This window comes from Microtus ochrogaster, unplaced genomic scaffold (assembly GCF_000317375.1).
Source record: "Microtus ochrogaster isolate Prairie Vole_2 unplaced genomic scaffold, MicOch1.0 UNK56, whole genome shotgun sequence".
NCBI lineage: Eukaryota > Metazoa > Chordata > Mammalia > Rodentia > Cricetidae > Microtus > Microtus ochrogaster.
In genome coordinates, this window is record NW_004949154.1 from 2172698 (window position 1) to 2183947 (window position 11250).

An 11250-nucleotide genomic window follows, 5' to 3' on the forward strand; every position below is an offset into this window, starting at 1 on the left:
TGGCTCATATTTCCTCTACTTCTTCTGTTACCTGGGGAGGAAATAATTTTGTTATGGAAAAGCACATCATCAGAAAACAAAAGAAATGTGGACTGTGCTTTGAGTGTTATTTTGTTATAAAAATTTATTACATTTACTGAGTGTGTGTATGTGTGTGTCATGGCATGCAACAGACCACTCCTGGAGGTCAGAGGACCACCTACGTAAGTCAATTCTTTTCTTCCACTGTGTAGGTCCTGGGTATTACATTATCAAGTTTAGTAGTAAGTGCTGTACTTACTGAGCCACCTTGCCGGCCCTGGGTTTGGTTCCCTTCCTTGTTCATAGGTTTTTATACTCCCTCTACTTCATCCTTCCTGAGGCTGCTCTCTGACCCCGCTCTAACCACTGAACACTCTGTATTTTACTGGACTGCTTCCCATCAGCACTGAACTATTTTGCTAGTTTTCTTGCTTTAGTCTCCTTTAAGGCTGAGGCCATGCAAATCTCACTCCCTAGTCTCACCCCTAATTATTTGCTAATCTATCAACAACTCAGAAAATTTCATTGTTTGCAGACATTTTTAGTTTATAAAATGGTCAGGTATTTTTTTTCAGCACAAACGCTTTACAAGACCTATTGACACTGGACTACACGCACCATTTAGATAGTGCATAAAAAGGTAATTTTTTCACGTAAGTTTAAAGTGTGATAGAGAATAGTATAGTAGAGAGCAAAGATGGCAGCTTGGGACACACGAGCTTTGATGTGCACCTGGAGGACTGAAGGAGTAACGTGGAGCAATGGCCCAATGTTTAAAGGCGCAGGGACCCTGGAGTCTTAGTGTCTCATCAGTGGAATTTGTGCACTAGTGACTACAGGGAGGTAAGGTGTTTATAGCCCATAAGCAACATTAAAAGAACTTGCCTTAGCCCTTCTAGCCTTGGAGCTTTACTATTGAATTGTTTTCAATGTGTTGTCCTCAGTTTCCCAGGGAGAAGGCAAGGCAGTATTCTGCCCAAGACTTACCAGCACTTAGCCTTTAATTGGTCATAAACTCAACCCGCCAGGGTTTGTTCCCGACAGTGAACTTGAGGCTGATTGGTATTAGTTAAAAAAAAAAACAAAAAACAAAAACCCAAACCTGCTGGGATCAAGAATTTCATTACAGTTCATGAATGAAACGTATGAAACGGTGTGCTGATTTCTAGCTGTTTAATCATTTCTAAATCATGCAGTGTTTCTAGATTTCTCTATCTGAAAACAGAGGAAATAAAAATAAAGGTTAAGCGCAGCCAAGTGTGATGATTCATTATATTGAACGTTTTTCGGTGGCTGCTGTAGGCTGAATTCAGGCATAAAGACATCCTACCGCTGAGCCCATCTCTTCAGTACCGTCTAGACATATCAATAGGACAATTGTCATGAAACATTGCAAATATCACAGAAATGTTGGTATGAGGAGAGGCAACCGACATGCATGACTAAATAAACAAAGAGAATGGTTTAATACAGATGGGCCAGGTGAAGAGCCCATGAAAATGTGTCTCTAGTCAAGGGGTCCTTGTTCTGGGATCATACTTTTACTTCAGGTCTTTGTACATGGTCAGGGGCTGTTAGCATTGAAATAAGAGTCTTGTTTCTGACTGGCCTTGACTGGGTCTCAGCAGCAACCATATCCACTGAGGAGAATTTCTGAGACTCTGAAATCCCTCCTGGGAATATTCCTCAGGCCCAGAGGTTTCTGGCCCACTGATTTCTTCTCATAAGAATTAACTTCCTGCTTCTGGCCTTAAGTATTCCAATTCTTGGTGCCCAGAGACAGACATTGAGAACAAGTAAAAATTTTTAAAACACAAGGGTGTTTTTCTCACTCTCATCTAGGGTATGATAACTGCGATAGAAAATATCTACTATGGGGTACTGCTTAAACATCCTTGCAAAAGTCTATTCAACCAGGTATCACGAGCCTGTTGAAAAGGATGAGTTAGTTGTTTATAAAAATCCTCAAGGCTGAGGGGTCTCAGGGGCCCTTTTGTATGTGCCCCAGGCTGTCCTCTTGGACCTCATTCCTTTCCTTCTGCTTTCCAACACTAACCAAGCCTCTGGGGCCGGGCCTTCCTGGGAAGGGCCTCCATCCCTCTGGGGCACTCTCCCAGCCACAGGCCCTCCTTGAGATGTAGAGGGTGGAGTGGGCCCTGGGGCCCCTACATCACTGTCTTTCTGCCTAAGTGAATGAGATTTTAATGATGCCCACTCTATGTCATCACTGCTCGATATTGTCAGAGACCAGCTTCGACATAAATACCACTTACCAGGGTTGGGGATGGGGATTAGAAGAGCGGTAAAAGGCACAATGACGCTAGTGAAAATAATAAAACAGAAAACATAGGGTAGCACTGGGAGGGAGTTCCAGTGAGTTCTGAAATTGTTTGGTTTAATTTCTATTTGCTTAAAATACTCCTGATCCCAAAAGGTAGGAGTAAGATAAAAAAGTGCATTAACATGATACAAGGAAATGAACGTACCAATTGAAGGTTGCAGGCTACATTTCTAGGTAAACATTTTGTTGTTAGAACAAGAAAAGTAGCATTTACACAATAGATCAAAACATTCTGTAGGCAGACCGCTCCCTGGGTGGAATCCATCCTTATCTCCCTAAGAGAATAGGAACTTTGTTGAATCCTTAGACTTTTGTTTGAGGTAGAAACAGATTTACTTCTCTAATCCTGAAATACAAGGTGCTGTGTTGTGGCAATAAGCAATTTAGTTGAAGAAAAAAAAATCCTCAAAGTTGATGACAAATGAATCTTTGCTAAATTAGTACTGAAGGCGGTTTCCATATTGTGTATCCATGGACATATCCCCTTTGCTCGATTATCTAACAATTACCTATGCAACAGTATTGTTTGAATATATACGCATAGTTACATAAACACTACCAGAAAAAGAAGTGAAAGAAAAACTAAAAGAATATTTTCTACTGTCCTTTCAAGAACAAGTTATTGGTTAAGGATTAAGTCTGACACAAGCACGTGTGTTTATTCGGGGCTGGAGAGATGGCTCAGGGTGAAGAGCACACATGGTGGCTCACAGCCATCTGTAATGAGCTCTGGTGCCCTCTTCAGGCTAGCAGGCGTACAGTGACATTGTCTACATAATAAATAAATCTTTAAAACTTGTATTTATCAAGAGACCTCTGCTCCAGTATTACAGATTGATCTCAGGGCTTCAGCATGCTAGGCAAGAACTCTACCACTGAGCTAAGCTCCCAGGGCCTCTCTAGCTCTCTCCCTATATTTATTATCATGCAGTATCTAAAGCACCATAGAGTTATACATAAAAATAACAACAGCAAAACAAAACCAACAAAACAAAATCCAAGCTGCTGCCGAGGGCCATGTCTGTGTGAATGTCTGTGGCCTGTGTCACCTCAGGAGGCCTTCGGAACCATGCGAGATGAAATCGGAGGGCCGTGCTGAGCTGGCCCCACCCTTCGCTGGTCCTGGGAAAGCTGACCTTGCCTCTTGCTGACCCCCACCCCTTATCACAGGCTAGGGGGAACCGACCCTAGGGACCTGACTCCACCGCTTCTCCTGAGGTGGGTGGCCCCAGGGCTCTGGACTGACCAGCCTGGCTGCCATCCAGGCCCACAGCTGGGCCTTGGGTTGACCCATCCTAGCATCTACCCCATCTAGGACCTACTGGAGCTGTTGAAGAGACTGGTCCTGTAGACTGATACCTGAAAGATTCCAAGACGCATGGCAGTCCCAGGATATCCCAGAGGAGTTCCGGTGAGGACCCAGTGATGGCGGTGTGCCAGAAACCAGAGACTTGAGCCAGACCAGTGACTCATTGCAATGAACGTTTGCTAGTAAAACTGATGGGACAAAGTGAAGCCCCCAATGCCACCAGGACGAATGAAGAGATGGTGGAGAGGCAGGAAAGAAGGAGAAGCAAAGAGATTTTTCTGGTTTTTTTTTTTTGGCTTTTGCTTGCTTGCTTGCTTACTTTGATTTATTTCCTTTTGTGTGTGTGTGTGGTGCGGCAGAATGAGGGGAGGATATCGGGGGACTAGAAGGTGAGTAGAATTGGGGTGCATGTTGAGAAACTCTTAAAGAGTCAATAAAGAAGTTAAATGTTTTAAAAAAACTAGCTTATTTTTATGATTTCTATTATATCTCTTATTCTTCACTTGGTCAGACTTATAAGCTGGTACTGAAGAGATCAATACAGAAATAGTATGACAGAAATATAAGGTCTTATGAAAGGCAATTCTGAGACTAGAATCAAAGTCACAGTGAGAACATCTTACAGGGTGGAGGGACCTGTGAGTTCCTATTGACAGCCAGAGCCACCCAAAGGCAAGAGAGGGAGCACAGACCAAGCCCGAATCCTCTTGCAGATGAGGAACTGGTGGTTAGGAGGGGGGGACGTGCTTGGTTCCTCCTCCCCACCACAAAGTTAACCATCTTGTAAATTTGCATTATTTGGAATTCCATTAAAGTTTGATGGGAAGTCTTCAGACTGGAACCCTCCCTGTGACCTCTGTGCTGGGTGTTTGGGGGCAGTTCAGGTGGCTGAATTGGAACAGGGAAGGATTGCAAATAAGAAACCTTAGCTGCGCCTTGGGCTCCATCTGCGGAAGGTCAGTGGTTTGGGAAGCAGATAAAACGTGGATGGTGGGGCTTGTGTAGCTGTGCCTGTGAAAGAGAACTAGAGGAGAAATTTTAAAAAACCGCTCTCTTGCCGGGCAGTGGTGGTACATGCCTTCAATCCCAGCACTTGGGAGACAGAGGCAGGTGGATCTCTGAATTTGAGGCCTGCCTGGTCTATGGAGCTAGTTCCAGGGCAGCCAGGGCTATGCAGAGAAACCCTGTCTAGAAACCGCACCCCCCCCCCCAACCAAACCACTCTCTTTGCTTTGTTTTCTGTCTTCAAAAATGTAACAGGACCAACAGCTGGATGTTCTGTAAAGAAACCAGCCTTGAAAGTGATAAAATCACCAGCCCACTGACAAGTACCAAGCTGATAGCCTTCCATGTTCAATGACAGGAACAAGAAATGAAGACAGGTAGAGTCAATCAGAACTTCCGGAGATGTATGTACCACATTGGAGCAGAATAAACAAACTGGGTAGAAGAAGTACCAATATACCTGAGAAAATGCACTCTAATGAAGTAGGCTTTTGAGTGTTATGGTTCCTAACTTGAGGAAAACCCCCAACTCCATCATCCACATCTTCTAACACGTTGAGCTTTCCTGTGTCCAAGCGAACAATAGATTATTCCTCTCTGCACTGTCCTGGCGTTTAGAATTAACAACTACCACCCCACACCTTCTGACATGCGTCACCGACATGTAAACCCTTTCTAGATAATCCACAGCAATATGTTAAAGTTGGTTGTGTACAGATGCATGTCCCCAGATACATGATCAGACACAGAAACATACTTTTTAAGGTCTTGACTTCATACTGACACCCCATTAAAGACCCTCAAACTCTGATTCCCACCTGAGAAGTAGAGGTGGCTGTTTGATTGTATAAACTGACCTTAGACCTTGGTAATTTGTCTTGGATTTCTTCTCCTTAAGGAAGACATGCACCTGAGGGTTAGTATCTTCTCTCTTTAAAGCGCCAAGAATCTCTTCTGCATGACTTTACCGTGCTTCTCTGCAGCATACCTGCCCTGCATGCCACTCCCTCTGCCCCAGGACCTATAGAAGAATCACCAAAGAAAGTATTGTTGGGCACGATTATTGAAGTTCAGCGGCTAGACCTTTTCTTTTGGGAGAAAATTCTGTTGGGAGTTATTATAAAGAGCTACACCAGAAGATGTGTACAAACAAGTAGTTTGGCTTGGAGACTCGCCTCACGTAGGCAGGGGAGGGCACGAATCCTCATAGATCCTGTACCCAGAGCCCAGGTTATCTTTGCTTAATAGGCTCAGAGGAAGTCGAACTTAGAAAAAATGAACACAATTTCTTATTTGGAAAATTTATCATGTCTATTTTTTCTTCTTGATCTATTACACATTCAGAGATCCCATAGAGACTGGAAAACACATTTCCCTTTGTTCTTAAAGTTTCCATGTTAACTATTAATTATTTATATTTTTCCCGTGTGTGTCTGAGAGAGAGGCATGTGTTATGTTCCAACGTATATGCATGTGTGTGTTGGTGCATGTGCCCATGCTAATGGGTGTGGGGGCTGGAGGTTGCAACTGGGTGCCTTCTCTTCCCTTGATTGCTCTCCACCTTACTTTTCGAGACAGTATCCCTCACTTGATAGATTGCTCATGTCCAAGTTGAGACTCCCGAGGCTGACACGATCTTCAAGTCCAGGAACTAAACACTTCCCTGTGTGATGCAGACACTCTCCGTCACCTCCACTCCTTTTCCTTTGTAAATAATCCTGATTAAATTGCTTTCAGAGTGCTTTCTTATTTTGCAAGGATTTATCACATTTTCTTTTAGAACTTGTGAGCTCTTTGGTATCAGGAGTGAAGATCAAAGAATACATAACCAAATAAGCCAAAGGACAACTGAACAGACGTGGGCTAGGAGACCAGTTCATGAAAGTACGTCTCTAGTTGCGGGTTCTTTTGAGGAAGCCAGAAGAAACCTGAAGAGTATCTGGGGGACAGTCATTTTAGGAGATGGTTTTCTCCCTGACACACGATGAGGAAGTGTGATGACAAAAAGCAGATGTCATAAACAGACTGTGGAGCAGGAAGTTCATGGGGATGTGAGAGCTTCATGGTGATGGTGCTGAGGTTTCCTGTGATAGTTGTCTCTTACACCAGAAGCAAGACCGATAAGATCTAGCTCAGCTCTTGGGATTGAGTAATTTCCAGGAAGTTAAATTCTTTCACTGTGATATAATTTCCCAGATCCATTGGGCCACATATTCCTTTCCAAGTGGATCTCTGTATGCACTTATATGACTATATACCATTGTCTGAATTCTATTTCCTTTCAGTGGCATGTTGGCTTGGAATTAAGGAGGGAAAATGATTCTTCTTCTCCTCTGTCTTCTCCTTCGCGGGGTTTCTTTTCTCTGTGTAGCCCTGGCTATCCTCAAATGTGCTGGCCTTGAATTTAGAAAGCTGCCTCGCCTCTGTCTACCAAGCGCTGGGGTTAAAGGTGTGCACCACCATACCTGGCAAACATTCTTTTTGAAATGTGTGCTCTGTGATTGCATGCATTTTGGATGCAGCTTTTACCTGAAAGATGACCAGAATTTCGACTCAGTCATTAAGCAGGCAGATTCTGTCACTAATGCAATGCAACGTAAGAGACATGAACTCTTTACAAGAGAGGGTAGCCACACACCAGTTCAACTTCATATTAGCTTGGAGTCATAGATTAAAATTACAACAGAGGATCATTACACACACACACACACACACACACACACACACACACACACCCCAGAAAGACTAGAATGAAAAAGAGGAAAAAAAATGATGAAAAAATTTTAACAATAGCAAAGCAAATAAAAAATATCAATATCAAGAGAAGGTAGAGGTTTGGGATTGCTGGAACCCTTACACAATGTAAGTGCCGTGTGAGATTGGTATAGCCACTTTACTGCTTGATTATTTCATTTTCCTGTGGTGTATCTTTCATCAGCTTCAGGGTATCTCTTTTAAAAGATATATTTATTTTACTTTTCGTGTGTACATAAAGATATAAATGTATATTTAATTCACTTTTCATTTGTTTACATATATGCATATGTATCACATGCATGTTCGGTGCCCATGGAGGTCAGAAGAAGACATCAAATCCCTTGGGTCTAGAATTGCTAATGCTTGTGAACCACCATGTGATTGCTGGGAACTGAACTTGCGTCTTTGGCAAGAGCAACGAGAATAGCTAATCACTCAGCTATCTCTGCAGCCCATTAGGATGTCTCTTTGAGCTTCATAAATGGCAAGAAAGCCTATTGCCGTGTTTTAATAATAGAGATCTGGGAATTTTCAGATGATACAGATTTTTGAATTTACTATAATTTCCAACTCTTTCTATTCTGTGTTTTTCTTCGGTAAGGTGGAAGAATAATAAAGGAGAGCGACAGGTCAGTGTGTATGTGTGTGTCGGGAGGAAAGCTTGTTAGGTAGATAAATAGAGATGCTATAATGGTGACATTTGCTTATTACTAAGGATTAATCATGTGGCAACCATTGTGCTTCATACATACAATCTCATTTGAACCTTCAGACTCTATGAGATGGGTATTATAATTTCCTTCATGTAGATATGCAGTGAATGGCCTTTGGAGAGAAGACATAGCTTGCTCAAGATCTCAGAACTGGCAGGTGGCAGATAAATGACTTGTGTCTATGGCAACGCTTCCAGCTGCCCGCATTTAGTACATTCTCAGACAGTAACACCAGTCTATATGGCCTTTCCTTAAATACCAACAGATTCAAAACCAGACAGACATGGGTTTTATCTTCTCTTTCTCTCTCCCTCCTGACCTCCTTCTCTCTCCTGTCTTTATTCCTTTTCACCCAGCAAGTAGCAGGGAGTATGAGTAGAGACATCAACCCGAGATTGACCTTGTGAGTCCACAACTGTAGAGTCGCTTGGATGCTGGGGATGGGTTGGTCCCTGTATGGAGTTCTCAAGGGGCTGGTCCTGTTTAAACTTATCACAGGAATGTCAGCCTGGAGAGTCTTATTCTGTATTAAAATAAACACCTTTAGGTCACGATGAAAACTCTTGTAAAGCTTTGTTCATGACAGGAATCTAGGAGGGTCATCATTGGGATCTGGGATGTCCTCACAAGTCCAAGTCCACAAAGACTTTAACTAACCAGAAGCAAATTTCCCAACCTGTGTTGAGTCAGTCACACCCATAGATGTGAACCTCAGAGGCACTAAGCATGAGACCCTTCTAGAACAGGAATAAGCTTTGTATAGCATACCCAACAATATAAGAACTTACAATCATGTGAGCAAAGCAATGAGTTGGCTCTCAAAGGTATTTCTGTGCCTAGCTTGATTAAAGACCTTGAAAAAATAACTTTTTGTCTCTGGATTGTCTCCACCTTTTTCTTTTTATTGCTTAATGTTTTGAGATATGTTCTCATAGAGCTCAGGTTGACTTCAAACCTGGCCTTGAGTTCTTGCTCCTCTGCCTCCACCTTCCAAGTCCTGGAGTTACAGGCAAAGCTAACTCCTTGTCTTTTGCAAAAAGAGTTGAGCTTAATGTCATAATTGTGTTGGTTGATAGAATGTAACCTTGGTCTGTAATTAAAAGCATATTCATCAGGGGATGGAGAGATGGCTCAGCGCTGAAGAACACTTGCTTGTTCTTGCAGGGAATCCTGGTTTGGTTTTTCATACTCACACAGCAGCTCATAACAATCTGTAAATCTAGTTCTAGGGGATCCGATACCCTCTTCTAGCCTCCACAGGCATCATGCATGCACACGGTGCACATATATACATCCTGACAAACCATCCCTATACATAATAATAAAACAAATAATTCTTAAAAAAAAGAAGAAAATTGGCCAAGCCTGGTGTCTTATACCTTTAATCCCAGCACTTGGGAAGCAGAAACATGTGCATCTCTATGAGTTCAAGGTCAGCCAGAGGTACAGGGATCTTGTCTCAAAACCAACCAGCTAAACAACAGACAAATTAATCAACCCAATCTGTAAAAGTATTTACAGAATTTATTTTGTGTCATATGGAAATTTGGGCCATAAGTTACTATTAGTATAAGCAGAAAATCAAATGGGTTCCTAGAAAGTATAGTTGGTTAATTGACAGTTATTTGAGTATATAAAAATAATGAAAAGAGCTCTAGGTAACAAGAGTTTGGGTTTCTTTTTCTATTACTTTTCAAGAGGTATGAGCTTTCTCTTTAGTCTCCTCATGGCCGACTTCATTTCTTGGTTCCTCAGAGTGTAGATCAAGGGGTTGAGCAGAGGGGAGATGACTGTGAAGGTGACAGAGATGGCTTTGTCTGTGGGGAGGGCAGTGAATGGCCGGGCATAGACATAGATGCAGGGCACAAAGTGCAGGGTGACCACAGTGATGTGGGAGGTGCAGGTGGAGATGGCTTTCCTCCTGTCTTCCCCTGCCTGAGACCTCAACATTGTCAGAATGACCATGTAGGACACCAGCAGGAAGATAAACCATAGGGTAGTGACCAGTCCATTGTTGGAGATCATCAGGAGCTCAAGGACAAAAGTGTCAGTGCAGGCGAGTTTGAGAACCTGTGGGACATCGCAGTAGAAAGTATCAAGAACATTGGGTCCACAGAAGGGGAGTGGGAGCAAGAGAGAAATCTGCACAATGGAGTGGACAAAGCCCCCCACCCAGGAGGCCGTGATGAGGGCTGTGCAGTGCCTACTGCTCATGATGGTCACATAGTGCAGGGGCTTGGAGATGGCCATATAACGATCAAATGCCATCACAGACAGAGAGAAAATGTCTGCCCCACCAAGCAGGTGGAAGAAAAACATCTGTGTCATGCACTTTGCATAGGAAATGGTCTTTCTCTTTGAGAGAAGGTCCACCAAGACCTTAGGAGCTGTGATGGAGGAGAAGCAGATGTCCAGGATGGCAAGGTTGCGGAGCAGGAAGTACATAGGGGTGTGGAGACGGGGCTCAAAGGTCACAGTGATCATGATGAGGAGGTTCCCCAGCAGCGTTGTCATGTACACAAAACACAAAACAAGGAATAAGACCAGGCTCAGGTGTGGGGACTGAGTAAGACCCAGAAATATAAATTCTTTTACTCTCGTGTCATTTCTCAACTCCATTGAATCACGATTTTCCTTTTTTGTACATCTTGGAAGAAATGAGAATATTATTTTAGCAAGTGTTACCTTTTCCCTACTAAATTAGATTCTTAGAGGTAAATATCAGAATCAAAAGATCACAAGGTGTTGTCCCATGAATTGCCACTTCAGGGTTATTGTAATTTTTACTTTACTATGTCTTGAATGAATAATATTTTATTACCCAAGCATTCACTTAATTATTTTCATCTGTAAATCACAAATAATCTTAGAATATGTATGAAAGCAAGGTTCTCACTAAATAAGCAGTAAGCATTCAAGGCAAATAGAGGTGGATGATGAACAATCAGATATAGATTATTGGTAGTATAAGTGATACAGAGTAAATTTGTGTGTGTGTAATAAAGCAGTGACTGTTGTTTTGTACAATTAGAACATCTTACATTTTGTAAGGATTTTTCTAGATTGGATACTACAATTAAATAAAAGCTCTAAGGACCTCTATT

The 11250-nt window shown here is 42.5% G+C and overlaps 1 protein-coding gene across 1 annotated transcript; it reads right to left on the reverse strand.

The window, feature by feature from the left end:
- Window positions 1–9832: 9832 nt before the first annotated feature.
- Window positions 9833–10765, reverse strand: LOC101991069 (olfactory receptor 4D11). The gene has a single exon (XM_005369678.1). It carries the CDS (start codon window positions 10763–10765, stop codon window positions 9833–9835), a length of 933 nt encoding a protein of 310 aa, XP_005369735.1.
- Window positions 10766–11250: the final 485 nt, after the last annotated feature.